This window comes from Acipenser ruthenus, chromosome 21, assembly GCF_902713425.1.
Source record: "Acipenser ruthenus chromosome 21, fAciRut3.2 maternal haplotype, whole genome shotgun sequence".
NCBI lineage: Eukaryota > Metazoa > Chordata > Actinopteri > Acipenseriformes > Acipenseridae > Acipenser > Acipenser ruthenus.
The window spans coordinates 733,608-753,408 of NC_081209.1; the positions used below are offsets into that span (position 1 = coordinate 733,608).

General features: G+C 45.5%; 1 protein-coding gene across 5 annotated transcripts; it reads left to right on the forward strand.

The window, feature by feature from the left end:
- Positions 1 to 50: 50 nt before the first annotated feature.
- Positions 51 to 19,701, forward strand: LOC117428466 (golgin subfamily A member 3-like). Of its 5 annotated transcripts, none has more exons than XM_058994137.1 (24): positions 51 to 311; positions 1,803 to 2,146; positions 4,330 to 4,593; positions 5,001 to 5,113; positions 5,798 to 6,474; positions 6,635 to 6,746; positions 6,882 to 7,188; positions 7,684 to 7,886; positions 8,404 to 8,541; positions 8,851 to 9,012; positions 10,630 to 10,998; positions 11,331 to 11,408; positions 11,827 to 12,090; positions 12,459 to 12,553; positions 12,699 to 12,915; positions 13,349 to 13,492; positions 13,708 to 13,905; positions 14,040 to 14,156; positions 14,542 to 14,681; positions 15,101 to 15,233; positions 15,420 to 15,542; positions 15,634 to 15,798; positions 15,987 to 16,150; positions 16,558 to 19,701. In XM_058994137.1, exons 2-24 carry the CDS (start codon positions 2,032 to 2,034, stop codon positions 16,787 to 16,789), a joined length of 4,530 nt encoding a protein of 1,509 aa, XP_058850120.1. In that variant the 5' UTR covers positions 51 to 311; positions 1,803 to 2,031; the 3' UTR covers positions 16,790 to 19,701. The 5 variants fall into 5 exon arrangements, with proteins under 5 accessions (XP_058850120.1, XP_058850124.1, XP_058850121.1 ...); XM_058994141.1 differs by having other exon boundaries at positions 4,330 to 4,470; XM_058994138.1 differs by having other exon boundaries at positions 298 to 412.
- Positions 19,702 to 19,801: the final 100 nt, after the last annotated feature.

The following is a 19,801-nucleotide window of genomic DNA, read 5'->3' on the forward strand; positions in this document are numbered from 1 at the left end:
ACCCGCACAGCGTTTAACACCAGGCATGATGTATAATGGACTATCTTTGAATAACACCTTCAAGTGTACGAGTCGCTCTCTGCTCTCTGTCGCCCTCTTGTGGGCGCCTCGATCAGTTCCGCAGCTCAGCTGAGCGGAAGGTCCGTCCATTGGAAACTCGGGCTGCATTCTTGATGCGCTAGGAATCTCATTTCGACAGTAACGTTTTAAACATAGTTATGTTCAGTTGCGCATTTTCTTTTAAATATATAAAAACCGTATTATTGTTATTATATATATTAAAAGTTTGAATATGCGATTAAGATATTAAGGTAAGTTAGTTTTAGAGTTTGTTTTTTTGTTGTTGCAGCACGGGAAGGAAACAAGGGCAGACAGGCAGCCACGTATAGCAACTGACAGAGGCGGCTGATGGGTTTGTAGAAATTGATTGTTTTTGAGATAATAAACAATACGTTAGTGAAAAAAAAACCTCATAAATCAGATTAGACGCGTATAGGACGTAACAGATAACTGTTAAGATGTATGAATTTACTGTACCTTCTATTCAGATATTATTACTAATAATTATATATTTCACATTTCAATTTAATATGGACATTTAAAGTCATATGTAACACACAGTAAAGGCACCTGTTTTGTATTTTACATTGATCCGTGTCTAGTTAATACTATGACGTTGTGTATATCTGTGTACCTGTCGTCCTAACTGATTTGGACACACCTTGTTTATGTATTTGTTTTTTAAGAAGACACGCTAATTTGTGACAATTATATACATTTGTATTAATCTGTACATTGTTACAAGTTTTGTCAGTGATATCTCTTTTTTTGGCGGGGGTAATACAATTATGTAAGTTGTTAACGCTATTTGTCTGTGTATAGTATTGCACAGTATTGTTAACGCTATCTGTTTGTGTACAGTATTGTTTGTTATTACTAGCGTCTCTTATGTACTGACTTGAAATAACGAGTTGCAAACAGTGTACGAGAGAGAGAGAGGGGGGGAGAGGCAGGGTCCTGTTTTTATCTCTAGAACAATTGGATTTAAACATCCAGCGATAACATTCTTTGCATGACGAGATAAATCAGTGTGACCTAACATCTGCTCGCAACAGACTGTATTTGCAATAGAAAAGTTTAAGAAATTGAAAGTTAAGGATGACAAAGAGGTTTGTTTACTTGATCCCTCCTTGGTGGAAAGTGGGATTAAGCTAAGCTTTGTGGATCACTGGCAACTAACTTCACCCCTCTTCCTGTGATCTGGAGCACAGAGAGTATTACCTGCCTGTCAATTCAACTGTAATAGGACCCGCGATCAAAGATCGGACAGCCTTCACAGTGGTAAAGGGGTCTTCTGTCATTCCGTTGCATTATGAACGAATGCAGTGTAATTCTGAAACATTACTGTGTCATTAGTATGCTATTTAATATATAACCATTATAGTAAGTCATATAAAATAACTATAAGATGTAATACTTCTCAGCTGTTCAATTTAGATTGGGAAATTAAGATTATGCAGAATGTGCTGTCTACAGTATGGGGAAAGCTTCCTGTTTCGTGTATCTGTAAAGTATGGTAGGGAAGGATAATGTCATTGAAAGCAAGGATGAGTCTGATTAGCGGAGCGTGATGTAGGAATGCTCAGTGATGTCCCAAGCGGTAACTACATTGTTTTGGAGATCAAAGGGTTCAGGGGTTATTATTGGCAGCCAGTCCAGTTTACACAACCTAAAACAAACAGTCACAACACAGTAGAAAGGAATGCAACCATAACAGAGAACTGCCTTTCGTTTTTTTCCAGGGAGCACAGGGTCCTGGTAATGGCTGGAGTATCTGATGGGTAGTATCCTGTCCTCCAGGTGTTTCGTACTGCAAGTGAAAATCAACCAAGTTTAAAATGGTTTGAGGAATTGAATCCGATGTTACACGCCCTCTGAAGCGACTGCATCCAGTGGACAACAGTACAATATCTTCACACTGAAATACAGGGTTTAGCAAAGTGGCCGATTTTATTGATTATCCTCGTCAAGATGGAAACTGTATCAGATCAACAAGACTCGGTGGGAAGTTCTGATGGGAACTCTGAATGTCTGTCAGAGCGCGGAATGCAGGAGAAGACACCCTGTGTGGGGGATGGACTAAACGGTGAGTTCAGCTTTCAGAAGCACTGTATTTTTTTTTTCTCTCATTTTGGAGTTGGACTCCGAGGGTGCACAGGTTCTGTTCTGCATTAAGTTGTACAGTATGTGATGTAAGTGAGGTTTTGGAAGAGGCATGGAAGCAGATGCCTGACTCTCCCTTACAGGACTGAATCTTCCTTTTGTTTTAATAATGGCATCCCTGACACATGCCTGCTGTTGCATGTGTCCGTTTCAATTAAAACCATTTTACACTAACGCCTTTGCACACTTTCAACCACATCACATCAGCGCTGTCCTGTCGTGTCCATTGTGAACACAAATCCTAATAACATTGTTTCTATTTCCTTTTGAGGTTAAAAACTTGGACAGTGCTCCCTGGTGAGAAATGGGATTATGGAGAAAAATAGGAGCTATGGGGAGGCAGTACAATGCAACAAAGGGTAGCCTTGTAACGATCCAGGCTGACAGTTGGGTTCATGTCTCTGCGTTATCATGTTAAACAGAAGGTCTGTTGTGAGACGGATTTAATTACTTTTTTTCAAACAATGGCTACCCAGTGTTGCTTCGTCCTGCGGTTTAGCCAAGTACCAGTAATCAGTGTTTTCACTTTGCACCTCACAACACGAGAGATTGCAGTGATGGCAGCACAGAAACAAGACACCCTGGTGTGTGGAGTCGGAGCGCTGAAACGTCCACATGCGTTCTTCAGCAGCAGTGCCCGCTCAGTCCATTGTTGTTTCAGCACAGCTGTTTGCAGGTGTGAGCCTCTAAAAATAGTTGAGGCCCCGGGATGATCCTCCTGTAAATTTGGAGTGTAACAGCCCAACGGGTAGTTCAGCAAATTGCTGAAGAGACGGAGGGCTGTGTTTCGTGTGCTACTGAGGCACATTTTCAGTGAGAAGAATGTGAATGTAAACTATTCAGAAAAGTTTCTTTGTCATGTTTTTGTTTTACTGATACAATGTTTTGTTTCTCCCGTCTTGCCTTTTTATAGAAGAGGGCCATGAATCTTTAGCAATTCTCATATCATTGTCATGCTTTTTTAATAACTGTCACGTCTCGATCTGTGCTTCAAAAAAGGACGCGGTTCTTTTGTTTCTGACCTCGTTGAGCACTGCAGAGAACATACTTTTTTTTTTATAGCAGTTCCTTTCCCTTGGCATTTGGAATTGCTAAAGCGTATCGGGGCTAACTCTCTAATGTACTTATTGGCATTGCTCCATTAAACATGCTGAACCTGCCTGTGGAAAGCATGACTGACTTCCTCAGTTGCTGGCTTTAGTTAAAGAGTTTAGATTCTCTCTCTCTCACTGCCTGACATGTGTTGATATAGACAGGCAGGTCCAGGGTGACTAGCGGAGCAGGGCGAGGGTTCCTGTCAGGTGTTCAGCTTGTTAATGTGTTTTATTCATGTCATATTCGGAGGTGGATGCCCAGGCTCTCGTGTCATGCACAAAGCTGCCAAGGTCTCTTTCTTGCCAGTGTTTCGCTCAGTCCTGACGTCATTGAGCTGGCACTTGTCCAGGTATCAGGTTTCACACAACTTGAGAAGCTCAGAAGATCCAGTCATTCACGTGTGGTGCAAACAGGAAGTGAGTGGTCATTTACAGAAAAACACGAATGGGATGTGCACTGGCAGCTGCTAGCTTTAGTTTAATTTGAGGAGCCTCTTCCTTTTCTCTTTTTGTTCGACTGCATTGTTTCTGACAGTATCCTCTACAGGCTATAAACAGCGCTTTGAAGAATAGTAATGCACCCTTTCTTATGCCAGTCAGTGGGGTGGCACTGCATCTGGGATCAGACTCTGTAAGGGTTGCAGTAAATAGTGAGTCGTAGATCTGTTTTTCTATAATGCTCATTTTCTCAGACTGTTGCCCTAACGGTCTGCTGCCACCAGTCCTGTTATTTCTGTGTGCATTTCTTTTGCTAAGGTTTTTACTGATTATCTTTAGATTATCAACACGTTACTGTTCTGTGGTGCTGTAGTACTGTATAAACTAAGAATACAGTTTTGTAATGTTTTACAGGTGTTTTCACAGACCCTGGTTGGCGCTAACCTTGGAGAACCTTACCTGGGTAACATTAATTTAGTCGGGTCGTTGAAAAGCAGCCAGTAATGTTGCTCAGCAAACAAGGGTTAACCCCAGGTGCAGCTTAGCCAGTGCTGATCTACAGTTTTTGTTTCAGGTTCTGCTTTTAACCCAAACAAGGTGGCAAATGGAGACAAAGCCCTGGCTGCCATGGGTTCAGGCGGTGAAGGAGACATCACCCCGAACGGACCCCTGTCTCAGCTCCAGGAGAGCCCACAGAGCCAGGAGCCATCCTCAGGTGTGGCTGCTTTCCATCACAACCTAACGAAGTCTCAGGGAGCTAATTCTGAGGGCACTGTTCATAACGGGGACGCTTTGCAGTCTCTCAAACTAAGTCTACCCATGCAAGAAACTGAATTGTGTAAGCATCTGTGTAACCGACTGTCCCCCTTGTTGCTGTATCCCCCCTCTTTTGCTTTAAAGTCTGATAGTGCCTTTTAACTAAATTGCTTGTGGTGACACACAGAGTAATAGAGCTGTGCTTTGCTGATGCATAGCATGTTTCACACTATTAATACAACTAAGATTAATAAGGACAATCTGACAACCCGTCTTTCACTAAAATTGTGATCAGAGTTGTATGCAGTAAACAGCATCAGGAGCATTCAAGTTTATATTATTACAAAAAGACATTTGCACAGACTTATTTCTGTCTCCTCAATAACCCCTTCTTGCCTTGCCGGTTCCCGATTGCATGGCAGCACTAATTCTCTTATAGTTCCAAGGCTGGTGCCCCTGTGTGTGTTTAAGTGTTTGCTTTGCCTTTAGGTTCGACAGAGCCTTCCATGGAGCTGGAGAACGAGGAGCAGATCCGACTGCAGGCACGGAGACGCCTGGAGGAGCAGCTGAAACAGTACAGGGTCCAGAAGCACCAGCACAGGGTATCTATCTCAGTGCCGCCTGCAGGGTTCATGTTTAACATGCCCGCTACATGAACACATTGTAACATTTCAGAAATGCATCCACTCCAAGACTGCAGGAGGGTTACTATTTAAGCAGTGTCAGTGTCTTATACTTTGGCGGCCATACCAAGTCAAAGAAATGTAGTCTTGAGTAGAGAAAACTCTCAGAATCCCTGATCAACTGCGGCAATGCATTCTACAGTCTGTGAGTGTAGCAGCCGAAAGCTTTTTCACACTGCCGACGCCTGTAGGGTGTAAATAATTCAGAACTATAATGACCTTGTAGGTTAAAAGCAGCCTCTTATAATCCATTATAGGCCTGCATACCTGTAGATTCCTGACTCCAAGAGTGGAGGTTGAGAAATAGAAAAATATATGATGAGAGACATCAAAGGAGAGATGGCTATTTTAGTATAAAAATCTCTTCTCTCACTCTTGGTTGCTAATGCACAGTACACACAAGATCAATGCATCCTGAACGTGCTTTGAAAAAAAATGATACTGTACCACCAGTACTGTTCCTTAAAGCAAGAACTTGACATTTGCAGATTTATCAGCTTTAAAGATAAATCTGTGTTACATGTGGTATCTGAGACTTTCTCTAAAACATGCATGATTGTACATTTTATAGTCTTACCTTCCCAAATGTGCATCGTCTTTCAGTCACACCATTCAACCCCGAAAAACCGTCTCTCGAGTACGCTGGACCCAGAGCTGATGCTGCACCCCGATGCTCTCCCCCGGGCGAACACCACCTCCATGACCACGGAGTACTCCTTCATGCGGACCAGCGTCCCCCGGGGGCCCAAACTGGGGAGCCTGGGGATCCCTCCGCCCGCTAAGGAGAAGAAGAAGTCTTCAAAAGCCTCCGGCTCCAGCAGGATCCGCTCCCTGGCAGACTACAAGGAACTGGACGCTGGGAGCAGCAGCAGCAGCGCGAGGTCACAGGCAGCAGGGGACAGGACCCAGGGATCCCTGCATTCAAGCAGGAGCTCCACGTCAGTCGTGTCAGAGGTCAGCCTGGCCTCGGAGACGGAGGAGCGGCTGGAGACCTCCTTGCAGAGCTCAGAGCTCGACGGCAGTGAATCAGGGGCCCGGCAGGACGGTAATGAGAGTGACAGCTCCTCCTACAGCAGTGCCTCCGTGGCCGGGGGCGGCTTCAGCATGCTGTCGTCGGAGGGGAGCCGGCAGAGGGACTGGGGAGAGATCGCCCCGGAGGCTGTGGGGCAGTACCCCTCTCTGCAGGAGGTCCTGCAGGCTGCCACGGACGAACTCCACCTGCTGGCTCAGGAACAAGAGATGAACGGAGTGCGGAGCCGCAGGGACAGTATTTCTAGCAGGTAATAATAATAGTTTTAGTAAAGGCTTGGATTATTCAGAACAACATCTGTTTGTGTGTGTGGGTTGAAGTACCGGCGAAGTTTGAGGAAAATGGGCTGATGGTTTTCTGGAACAGAGTTAAAAGTTCTCTCTTTTTTTTCCCCCGCTGTGGATTTGAAGCGTGTCCTTAGGAAGCTCTGTAATAGGAAGCCATGATGAAATGCTGCAGGTCCTGAAGGAGAAGATGAGGCTGGAAGGGCAGCTGGAGTCTCTGTCAGCAGAAGCCAGTCAGGTTAGTGCCTGTCTTTACAGAATCGCTCTTCGTTCCAAAGGCTTCAGTGTTTTTTGGCTCGCAGGCTTGTATATGAGTCCAAACTCCCTGATTATCCCAGCGATGCTGATGCTGACGCGGATGCTCTCCCTACAGGCTCTGAAGGAGAAGACGGAGCTGCAGGCCCAGCTGGCCTCGGTGAACGCTCAGCTCCAGGCCCAGCTGGAGCAGAACCAGGTCAGTCAGCAGACCCAGAGCAACCTCACCTTGGAGGTGGGGAACCTGCGGCAGAACTGCTCCGAGCTGGAGAGAGCCATGAGCGAGCTGCAGGGCAGCCTGGAGGCCAAGAACGGCAGCCTGGCCTCCCTGAGCAACGACCTGCAGGTGGCGGAGGAGCAGTACCAGAGGCTCCTGGGCAAGGTGGAGGAAATGCAGCAGAGCATCTCCTCCAGGGACAACACTGGTGAGGAGCTGAGCAGAACCGCTTTTATAGAACACACCCCTGATACTTCCTCTAGTCAAATCAGACGTGTCCCTCGAGTTACACCCCCACTCCCTGATACTTCCTCTAGTCAAATCAGACTCGTCCCTCGAGTTACACCCCCACTCCCTGATACTTCCTCTAGTCAAATCAGACGTGTCCCTCGAGTTACACCCCCACTCCCTGATACTTCCTCTAGCCAACTCATTTACAAGGGGGTCCTGGAAAATAATTTAAAAAAAGACCATTGCACTGTATAAAAAAACAATTACAATGCACAAATTACACAATAAAAAGCATGTGTGGTTCAAACTTAATCAGCACCATAGACTTAAGAATATTATAAATAAGGTGCTAAAACAACAGGCATTTGTGCCGACACCTATGCGTTTGTTTGTCTGGTTGACTGTATTTCCATGGTTTATTCCAATCACCTGCTGGACAGGAGCTTCAGTCTCAACCCTTTTTCTTGTGCAGTTCAGCAGCTCCGGCAGCAGATGGGTGCCCTGCAAGCCCAGCTCCTGCAGGTGCAGTCAGAGCGCAGCACGCTGGTGAGCAGGCTGAAGACCTTGCAGTCAGAGATCAGCTCCCTGCAGCACGTGCGCCAGTGGTACCAGCAGCAGCTCACCCTGGCCCAGGAGGCCCGGGTCCGACTGCAGAGCGAAATGGCCAACATCCAGGTAAGCACCGGGGATTGGCTGCATTATAAAATCATTTGCAAGATTTAAGTCCTACTCTTTTTTTTGTTTTGTTTTTAATTAGTGGTGAGTTTAATAAAATGCATGGAGTACAGTTTCTGATATTTATTTCGGTTGCTAACTGGATTCAAATTACACAGAGACCTACTTATGTGTAGTTTAAGGGTAGACTGCTTAAATGCTAACAGCTTCAAAAATGCTATTTAAGATTACGATTTGGATTGACATTGCTCAGAACATTAGTAAGAAACTGGATCCACAAGAAACATAATTTAATTTAAGATAAAGCTGTAAAATTCAAACCAGTCTTGAAATGAAATGTGTGCTAATGTTCATTGGATTCACGTTTGTTTTTAGTTTTTTTTTTATCCTTCGTATCAAACTTGTAAAAGGTCAGTGAAATCCTCAGACGAGTCGGTTCTACACACGTGTTCAATGGTAAGGCAAACCCGCAGGAGCCTTTGATATTCAATTCTGACCCTTGTTTTGTGTTGCCCAGGCTGGCCAGATGACCCAGACAGGGGTGCTGGAACACCTTAAACTGGAGAATGTGACGTTATCCCATGAGCTGACAGAGACCCAGCAACGATCCATCAAGGAGAAAGAGCGAATCACTGTGCAACTCCAGAACATTGAGGTAAAACATCTACTGGTGTTTTCAGAGATTGCAATCACTATAACATATATAGACTACAGCTTTCAGAAAATATGCAGTACGAACAAGGAGGAAATAGTCAAAATAGAAGATAAAAGCAGTGAGCAATTCAGAGGTGTAACAATATATTCAGATACAGTCATTTACTAATAAAATACAAAAAACAAACCCAAGTACTTTCAATGTGCCTCTGTGTAAAATGTTCCCTGCTTGTTCATCGACATGTATAAATGACATGGGGAGCGTTCACGGTGCTGGTTGGTTATGAGAGCATTTCGCTGGGTCTCCCAGGCTGACATGCTGGACCAAGACGCTGCGTACCGTCAGATCCAGGAGGCCAAGTCCATGGTGGAGGAAGACCTGCACCACAAACTGGAAGAGTTAGAAGAGGAGAGGGATGTCCTGCAGAGGCTGGCCAGCTCTGCCAGCACAGTGGAGAGGGAGCTGGAGCAGGTACGTGGCACAGTGGAGAGGGAGCCGGAGCAGGTACGTGGCACAGTGGAGAGGGAGCCGGAGCAGGTACGTGGCACAGTGGAGAGGGAGCCGGAGCAGGTACGTGGCACAGTGGAGAGGGAGCCGGAGCAGGTACGTGGCACAGTGGAGAGGGAGCCGGAGCAGGTACGTGGCACAGTGGAGAGGGAGCCGGAGCAGGTACGTGGCACAGTGGAGAGGGAGCCGGAGCAGGTACGTGGCACAGTGGAGAGGGAGCCGGAGCAGGTACGTGGCACAGTGGAGAGGGAGCCGGAGCAGGTACGTGGCACAGTGGAGAGGGAGCCGGAGCAGGTACGTGGCACAGTGGAGAGGGAGCCGGAGCAGGGACGTGGCACAGTGGAGAGGGAGCCGGAGCAGGTACGTGGCACAGTGGAGAGGGAGCCGGAGCAGGTACGTGGCACAGTGGAGAGGGAGCCGGAGCAGGTACGTGGCACAGTGGAGAGGGAGCCGGAGCAGGTACGTGGCACAGTGGAGAGGGAGCCGGAGCAGGTACGTGGCACAGTGGAGAGGGAGCCGGAGCAGGTACGTGGCACAGTGGAGAGGGAGCCGGAGCAGGTACGTGGCACAGTGGAGAGGGAGCCGGAGCAGGTACGTGGCACAGTGGAGAGGGAGCCGGAGCAGGTACGTGGCACAGTGGAGAGGGAGCCGGAGCAGGTACGTGGCACAGTGGAGAGGGAGCCGGAGCAGGTACGTGGCACAGTGGAGAGGGAGCCGGAGCAGGTACGTGGCACAGTGGAGAGGGAGCCGGAGCAGGGACGTGGCACAGTGGAGAGGGAGCCGGAGCAGGTACGTGGCACAGTGGAGAGGGAGCCGGAGCAGGTACGTGGCACAGTGGAGAGGGAGCCGGAGCAGGTACGTGGCACAGTGGAGAGGGAGCCGGAGCAGGTACGTGGCACAGTGGAGAGGGAGCCGGAGCAGGTACGTGGCACAGTGGAGAGGGAGCCGGAGCAGGTACGTGGCACAGTGGAGAGGGAGCCGGAGCAGGTACGTGGCACAGTGGAGAGGGAGCCGGAGCAGGTACGTGGCACAGTGGAGAGGGAGCCGGAGCAGGTACGTGGCACAGTGGAGAGGGAGCCGGAGCAGGTACGTGGCACAGTGGAGAGGGAGCCGGAGCAGGTACGTGGCACAGTGGAGAGGGAGCCGGAGCAGGTACGTGGCACAGTGGAGAGGGAGCCGGAGCAGGTACGTGGCACAGTGGAGAGGGAGCCGGAGCAGGTACGTGGCACAGTGGAGAGGGAGCTGGGTGACCAGTGTCCTGGAGTCTATTCCTTAACTCTCGTCCAGAAATAATCATTACGACGAAGAAACCTGTGACTCAGTTATATGATTGTACATACTGTCACTAACGGGATTGTTTTAGAATGTGCAGCAGCTGTAAAAACCATGCCCACTCAAAGACACACACACCTTTGAAGCAAAAGTCATGCCCGTGTGTAAATCATCCCATAAATTAACTGTGAAGTTAATCTCTGATACTTTGTTACTTTTTTGTGACTTGCTCAATATTCAGTTTTGTTCCATAACACATTTACCATAATATTCACCCTGATATATTTGAATGTTAATTTTGGTACATAGGTGAAGCTGGCTCTCACTCAGAAGGACCTGCAGCTGGAGGCTGTGCAGCAGGAGCACTTGGATCTGATGAAGCAGCTCACCCTGGCCCAGGAGGCTCTGCACACCAAGGAGCAGTCTCTGAACGGGCTGCAGGCGCGCTACGAGGAGCTGGAAGCACAGCTCTCCGAGCTGCAGGGCGAAGCCGGCGCCCAGGACCACACCATCCAGTCCCTGCAGAACGACAAGATCGTCCTGGAGGTGGCGCTGCAGGCGGCGCGGGCTGAGCAGGAGGGGCTGGACGAGGGGGCCCGGCGGCTCGGGGAGGGGGCCGAGGCAGCTTTGGAAATCCTGGAGCAGCTCAGACAGGAGGTCAAAGTCAAGGCCACTCAGGTACACAGACACTGTCTTACACACACACACATTCAGACACGCACAGGATCAGTGGCTCAACATGTTGCCAAGAACAGCTGGAAAAGCTAGTGTGCAGTAAAGAGTTTCCTTCCCTGTGCACATGGTCACGCCTTGTACCTACCATGAATGAACCTTAAAACTAGATCTAATAACTAGTAACAAGATAGTAACACACCTACTATGATTTACTGTGTGGATCGATTTTTGCGTGTGTAGCTCTACTTGTGGAGTCGGGACCAATCTTAGTTTTTTTCTTTTGAATCTTAAAACGAGAATGTTTTCATATCTTTTATTAATTTTTTTTCTTAAAGATTGAAGGTATGCAGCATGAGAACAGCAGCCTGAAGAAGCAAACTCAGAAACTAAAAGAGCAATACCTCCAGCAAAAAGTAAGTGCTCAAAATACACCCATAAAGAATAGGAACAGAAGCTTTCACTGCTGCGCTGTGCAGTTTAGCCGCAGTCAACTATGAGGACGGTTTCGTTCGTTGTCAGTTTTACTGGCTGTAAATGGTCACAGGCTGATGGGCAGAAACTTTTTTTACTATCACTAACTGTGCAGAAAGGTTCCTCAGTGGCTTGTCTGGTTGGAGCACTACAGATTGCAAACAAGGTGAGGGAAGATAGATTCAGGAGTCTGGTAACATTTGTTGCTTAGGTTCCAGCTTGTTGAGGTGGCATTCAAACCGGACGTTTCAAACACTGTGAAGCAAAACAGAATCTCAGCATGCTTGTTAGCTGGGGGGGGGCCCGTGCAATGCAAAGGAACCAGTCCAGCACCTGGTTCACAAAGGCTTTGTCCTGCAGGTCATGGTGGAAGCCTATCGGCGGGACGCCAGCTCTAAGGATCAGCTGATCAGCGAGTTGAAAGCCACGAAGAAGAGGCTGAACTCGGAGGTGAAGGGGTTAAAGCAGGAGCTGCTGAACACGCAAGGGGAGAGGAAGGGTGCGGAGCTGGAGCAGTCCCGGCTGGGCAAGGAGGTGGCCCGGGTCCAGCAGCAGATGACCAGTCTGCAAACACATCTGGAGAGCGCGCAGAGAGAGAGAGACCAGCTAGAGCTCCAGCTTCAGGTACAGGATCTAGAGAGGGTTCAACACTGAGCCTGTAGATGAGGTGCGAGGATAAAACAAAAAGAAAGAATAAAGGCAGCCAATAAAACTACTAAACCACAAGTATACACGGCTCAGACGTGGGCTTGTGAGTGGTATGAACTTTCATATGTGTTTTAGAGTTAGAAGCAAGGTTTTAAAAACAATTGGAGTAACAATGATCTGTTTGCCGTTCTGTAACTATGGAATGCCAGTTTTCATTATACCTGCTCGTACATTAAATAACAGTAATAATAATCTTACATGTGCTCTTTTGGCACACTGACCACTGTTTTTACCCAGATATTGCTGAAAGCTACCTAGAATTCATTGAACTCTTATATTTGCAGTCAGTGCAGTTTGACCAAGGTCAGCTCGCATCCGTGACAGAGGAGAACGCAGAGCTGAGGAAACAGGTGGAGCAAATGCAACAAGAAGCCAAAAAGTGAGTTTTTGCAAGTGTATTTTATCTGTATAGTTTACAATTCAGCAGCACGCAGTCAAGTTTTGTAACTGGAGCTGCCTGCTGTGGATTAAAACATTACAACATGCGAGCAGTTTAATTCCCACACTGTGTTTGTTTTGTACAGGGCTATCTCAGAGCAGAAGGTGAGAATGAAGAGGCTGGGGACAGACCTGACGAGTGCCCAGAAAGACATGAAGGTGAAGCACAAGGCTTACGAGAACGCAGTGGGGATCCTGAGCCGGAGACTGCAGGAAGCCCTGACAGCCAAGGAGACGGCAGAGGCCGAGCTGAGCAAACTGAAAGCACAGGTCACAGATGGGGGGAGCAGCCAGGCACTGCAGGTATACCACTAAACCTCTCCGTTTCAATAGATTTATATCACATTTTCATAGGTACGTGTATCTAAATGTTCAGCTGCACAATCTTCGACGGAGACGAGAAATGCGCCGGATATGCTAAATCGACAGTTTTATTTTAAAACTGAATAACTAAAGGCTGGTTCATGCTTCAGGCTTGCGACCGTCGCTGAGGGTGATTTCTAGTCTTGAGTCGTGCGAAGGGGACTGGTCTCCAGAGCGTCGCACAAAACATCTCCTGCTGGTTCCAAGAATGAACCAGCCTGTAGGCAGTAACACTAAGCGACTGATACTGTATTTGCAGATTTCTTTTCTCTGTATAAACTTCTGTTGGCTATTTCTTGGAGTCGTTTTGAAACGTCGGAGAAGCTCTTTTAGTAGGTGTGTGTGTTTTTAAGGTTGTGCTCCCCGATTGCAGGACAAGATCGAGGCTCTGCAGACAGAGCTGCAGACAGTCACCCACAGCAAGGCCATGCTGGAGAAAGAGCTGCAGGAAGTGATCTCGCTCACTAGCCAGGAGCTGGAGGAGTACCAGGAAAAGGTCCTCGAGTTAGAGGACGAGGTAAGACTGGTTCCTACTGCGGAGGAGTGAGACTTGAACTTCAAACTGTAAGCACGTTCTGTATTAACCCATTTTAGATTTCTTTTAAACTTGAAGAAATACAAAGTAAACTAGATCTTACAGCAAAACAACCAACGGAGGTGTTTGTTATAAAATATGTACTACAACGATATCTGAGCTGAGTGTAATGCATTTTTTTATTTATGTGTTTAAAGCTCCAGGAATCCCGAGGGTTCAAGAAAAGGATTCGGCGTCTGGAAGAGCACAATAAGAAGCTGTCATTGGAGCTGGAACACGAGCGAGGGAAGCTGGCTGGACTGGGGCAGTCCCACACTGCACTGCGGGAGCATGCTAACATCCTGGAGACTGCCCTGGCCAGGAGGGAGGCAGACCTGATGCAGCTCAATCTGCAGGTGTGTCCTCTGTGAGGGAATGTAGACAGAGACCTGCACACCTGTGCTGGGATCTGGAAGTTTGTTTGAAGTTTTATTTGACTTCATGACTCTGGTAGACTTCATCAGGTGTGTGTCTCTCTCTCTCTCTGCAGGTTCAAGCAGTTTTGAAACGGAAAGAGCAGGAAGACCAGCAGATGAAAGAACTCGTTCAGAGGTTACAGGCAGCCTTGGAGAAAGAAAAAGCCAGTGTGGGCGACCTCAAGCAGCAGGTAAGGAGGTGTGAACTGGGATGTGAGGAGTGTTGGGTCTAGTGCAAGCTTATTCACTGGACAGCCCGTCCATGGAGCGAATGGCTACCTGCTGTAATCCGGGTGGACATGACAATACAATACAATGCAGTAGAGATGGTCCGGGATGCATTCGCGTCTTGATGAAATACAGGCAGTCCTTGTAGTTTCATACACTGTTGTTTCTGTTTTTAATATAACCCCTAACTAACTCAAACTAAATGCAGTGACCCTGCTTCTGATAGACAGGCCAATGACTCCGAAGGCTTTACCTTGTGGCGCTTGTATAGCAGAATGAAGACAGCATGAGTACTCCTCCTTGCCTGGGTGGAGCACGCAGGGGCTCACCGGTCTCTGTGTTTCACAGGTCGCCGCTGTGAAAGCTGAAGCCGCGCATAACCGACGGCACTACAGAGCGGCGGCGCTGGAGCTCAGCGAGGTCAAGAAGGAGCTGCAAGCCAAAGAACAGCTTTTCAAAGTGCTGCAAATCGAAGCAGACAAACTGCAGTGAGTTCACGTCTTCTCTTCACATCTGGACATCAGCACAGCAACTGCAGGGTTCCCAGTAGTTGCTTTTATTTTCAGTGTTTTATTTTGCGTGAATCCTTTGTCGTTCTTTGGGTACTGTAACATATTTTGACCAAACACATCATGCAATGCAATACTAAAAAAAAAAAAAAAATACAAAAAGGGGTTTTGGCAGCCACAGTTTTGCCTTTAATTCTCGAAATGTATTTAATTGAATACAAATTCATACTGATTGTTGTTTCACTCATACACAGTGTTGGGGAGCACTTAGCAAGTGTTAGCGTGATCTCTCAACTCGCATGATGTTTCAAGCTGGCATGGTGATTCGGTTGAAATTATTGTTTAGATTGAATGTAATTGCAGCTCCCTAAACCCTCCGTGTTCTCCCGTGTTCCCAGGGCACAGGACGAGAGGCATTCCCAGGAGGTGACTCTGTTCCAGCAGGAGCTGGGGGAGGCAAACTCCCAGTTACAGCTCCTACAGAAACAGCTGGAGGAGCAGCAAAGCAAACAGCCTGTCACAAACCAGGAGGTGCGGACCAGAACCCCCCAGGGCTTTCTCAAATACTGCTGTTGTTTATTTTTACATTAGAGAACTTGTCTGACCTGGGGCGATGTTAATGAAATGCAGCTAACGAATAATTCGTTTTCATGATGCGCTGTTTAATGGAGGGTCTAGAAAATCACACTTAATTTTTTTGAAATCTTTTTCTGATAGGTGGAAGACTTGAAGTGGGAGGTGGAGCAGAAGGAGCGTGAGATTGAGGCTCAGAAGCAGCAGCTGGAAATGACAGAGCAGCGAAGCCACAAGGAACTGGAGGGCTTCCAGGCGAGTCTGCAGGTAGGGGGAGCACCTTTACACCATGGCTTAGCTTCCGAATCCCTGCTCACGTCAATGCAATAGAAACACCATGAACACTGTTTTGTTTCAGGGCATCAAGGCAGAGCTGGAGGTTGTGCAGGAGGAGCTGACGGGTACCAGGAAAGACAAGTTCATGCTTCAGGCTAAAGTGGTGGAACTCAGAAACAGCATGAAGACTCTACTGCAGCAGAACCAGCAGCTGAAACTGGAGCTGAAGCAGAGCAGGAACAGAAAGGTAAGCAGTCCTCCGTGCTCACTCCAAACAGACCATGGCAGTCCTCCGTTCTGGGGCAATATTGGAACGAAAAAAAAAAAAAAATTAAAAAAACCTTTCCACAATTGCTACTTTTTTACATAAAAATTCAAATTGACATTTGATCTGCGTGCTTATAGCGTTTTATTATACCTTCCCTCTCTCGTTAGCGGATGGAGCTGAAGGGAGATACAAGCATGTCCAATCCAGTCACACCAGTGAAGATCCCAGACTGTCCCGTCCCAGCGTCTCTGCTGGAGGAGCTCCTGAAGCCCCCCACCTCCGTGAGCAAGGAGCCCCTCAGCAACCTGCACCACTGCCTCAGACAGCTCAAGTAGGATATATTTACTATTGCAGCAGCTTCAGCATGTTTCAGTTTAGGAAATCAAGGTCAGCTAAAATAACACTTTGTAGTGTGTGTTGAACTCTTTATAGTTAACAACACTAAAGCAATTTATTATTAGGGTTTTATAATACAGTATGAGTTTCAAACCAACGAGTATGTCTACATTTGGAAGTCGTTATCTGAATTGTTTTTAATTACAATTATTTAGCCCCTTTTGGCTGGTTTCACACACCCTGATTAGCACTAATCTGGGACTGCCTTACCTGAATTAACATTGGGTAGTTCATGGTTAGTTTTAATCGAAGTCTGTAAAACCAGCAGTTTATGTATATAAAGATTCCCGCTATCCCAAAATGTGTTTGTGATTCCCCTTGCTTTTGATTTGACTCCGCAAGGCAGGAGATGGACAGCCTGCAGAAGCAGATGGAGGAGCACACGGTGACCGTGCACGAGTCCATGACGTCCTGGACTAACATGGAAGGACAGCTCATGGGACTGCCTGCTGCCAGCAACTTGACAGCTGGAGACGAGCAGAGCGAGAGCGAGAGCGAGAGCGCACAGAGCACACCAGCCGTGGAGCTGAACCACAGCGGCTGTGCCAGGGAGGAGGCAGCACAGCAGTCCTAACACCCAGGGCTGTGGAGTGGACATGTTTTACTTCTCTTTCTGTTTCGTTTGGTTTTTCTTTAAACTTGCTAATTTATTAATTGTTTAACATACTGCTGATTTTTTTATGATTTGTTTTATTATTATTATTATTTCTAAGAAATGTTTAACTCTGTTGTTCATGACTACAACCCCCCCCCTTTTTTTTTTTTTTTTTTTTATTTAATTGTTGTAAAAGTTTAAGCTTATTCACAGGACTTGGGTTGGCTGAATCTAGGCTCAGTAACAGTGGAAATGTGTTGGTGCACAAGCAGATTCTCTCCCATGCTTATCCGTGCTGTTTGTCCTATGTATTGTAGCCCTAGCATGCGGAGGCAACACGTTCCAGTCATTATTCAATCCAGTTCATTTTGATGAAATGTAGTATTGTCTTAATGCAAAGCCCAGTAGCCTGGTGTCAGGCTAGAGCTGACTAACTCAGTAAGGTTGTTTGTAAAGCTGATCTTCTCCTTAAGAGCAGATTTACAAAAGGGTAACATTTTGAATTCATGTGTCTATTTCTCAATTTATTTTAATCATTGAGGTGAAGTTCAGCACAATACTTGAATCAGTATTTCTTTTACCAAAACAATTGAGAGCTGTTACCAAACTGACTTCTACCGCATGAAGTCATGAGCATCTACTACTGCTTTTAATATGTGCATATTAGGCTGTCTTCAAACTGCTCCCAACTTTTCATTTGTTAGGTAGGGCTGAGGGGATATAAGCTCCAAAATGACACTCATGAAAATATTGTTTATATATAAATCTGCGTCTACTTGCACAAAAAGATTAAATAATTTATGTTGGGAAGAAATGGGATAGCCTTTAGTCTTGGGTATCTTATTTAATATGGGTACAATTACAATGTAGTTTATTTTGTATCCCAGGCCAGTTTCAGGTCATTCTTCAAGCTCCTCTGTATCTGTAGTAAGAGTCTGTCCAGCTACAGAAGCATGCTTTATGTAAAAACAAAGCAAAACCAATTGTGTAAGAAAAAAAAAATTGATTCTACAAATGAAAGGTACTCTTTTAATTTATTACAAAATTTTAATGTTGTGTTTATTTTGTTTATAGTTTTTTTTTTTTAAATACAGATATATTTAACCAATAGAATAGATAATCTATCCAGACTTGTTAACTCGTACGCGGTCCTTTCACTGTTTTGTACAGAGTCGTACATTTGTGAAGGGGTCTGGTGTGGGGTGAGCTTCAAAAAGAAGAGTCTGGTTGGTATATATTCTGCTGTGTGGAAGTATTGTTCTCTCCTTGATATTATACAGTAGCTAGCATAGTCTGATCTGAACTATTTCAATAGGATAGACAATATGTGCTTTAAATTGGAGTATTGAAACGAGAGATGTGTATCATATGGGTACATTTACTCTCAATGCTGAGATATTCTGTGGTCATCCAGGCCACTTTAGAATGAAAAGCAGCAAATGTATTGATAGGATAAGGGAAATATATGAAGAGAAATCTCTTCGGTGGCACATATTGCCACAGGGGGGCGCCACCAACACATTAGCTGTGGTGAATGCATTTGCTTCTCTGCCATGCACATGTTGCTTCCTGTATCTAAGAAGCATGTGTTCCCTTCCAGGCTTGTTTTCACAAACAGTCTTTGTCCTGCCCAGATCCACTGTCATCCTGCTCTGTATGTAATGTAATGTACGCTAACATTGCAAGTGTCAACAGATGAATCTGCCTTACTGGAATACTGTATACTGTAGAAACAATTCCTAACCCCAGATCTCATCTCTTTCGTGTGTACTTTCCTTGTGGTGTATGTTGGTTGTCTTAGAGGTGTGCTTTCGTGTTCACCAAAATCACACCCTGTGAGCTCAGAAAGTGGACAATTCTACTCATGTTTGTGTATTTTTGTTTAGATTGCATAACTCAAGGCATTTGCGAAAAATATAACCTCTTTAAAAACCATTTACTGACCTGTTTATATATATATATATATATATATATATATATATATATATATATATATATATATATATATATATATATATATATATATAAAATTTGGAGTAGTGTTCTGAAAAGGGAACGTTACTGTGGCTTACCAAAGATATGGAAGAAGAACAGAGTAAAATGTTTTGTTGAGATCCTAAGATAATATTTTCTTTTTCTCTCCATGTCCTCAGTGAGCCACAGTACAATACTAAAGATTTGTTGTAAGCATCCAGTGGTAGTTTTAAAAAGAAACGAGATTAATAAAAGTAGACCAACATGTTGAGTCTGCTGAAAGCAGTAGAAGTTTTGTTGGAAGTGTTATCCTCTAATATTATAATCAAGTTTATTTTTTTGGTGGCACGGAGTATTCTAAAGTTATTGGTGAATGGCTGTAGACGTTTTTTGCATGCCTTTTAAGCTTAAGATTCAAGTGTGCTGCTAGGTTCCTTTTCCTCCCTAGCCCGATGGAGGGCAAAGTATTCATTGCCTCAGTGTAATCATTGCCTTCCATCTACTAAGTACTTTAACTATGTACATTGGCTCTGCTCCATTCCCTAAAGAGGATGCAAGAGACCAGAAATACACATGTACCGTATATGACTTTATGATAAAGACAAGACTGACTTCTAGAAGGGGCTCGTTGTGATTTCAATAGGATGCTGCATACTGAATGTCTGTACAATGATCCTGCTGTTTTTGTCTGTTGTGGTATGGGGGTGTAGTGTGTATAGTTCTTAAGAATGTTAATTCTGTAATCCAAGTTCCTTTTGAAAAAAAGAAAAAAGAAAGTTTGCCTTTATTGAACTATTAAAACTGCATAAACCTTCCCTGACACTGAGAAAGATACCGTGTACAGTTAAAAAAAAAAAAAAAAGAAAAAGAAAAAGAAAGGTTATGTATGTTAATAAAACTGAAGACGAATTCCTCAAGCTTTGTGCAATAAACTATTTTTCGGTAATAGTTTTTAATGTTGTTTTCTTTGTATTATTATTATTATTATTATTATTATTATTATTATTATTTAAAAAA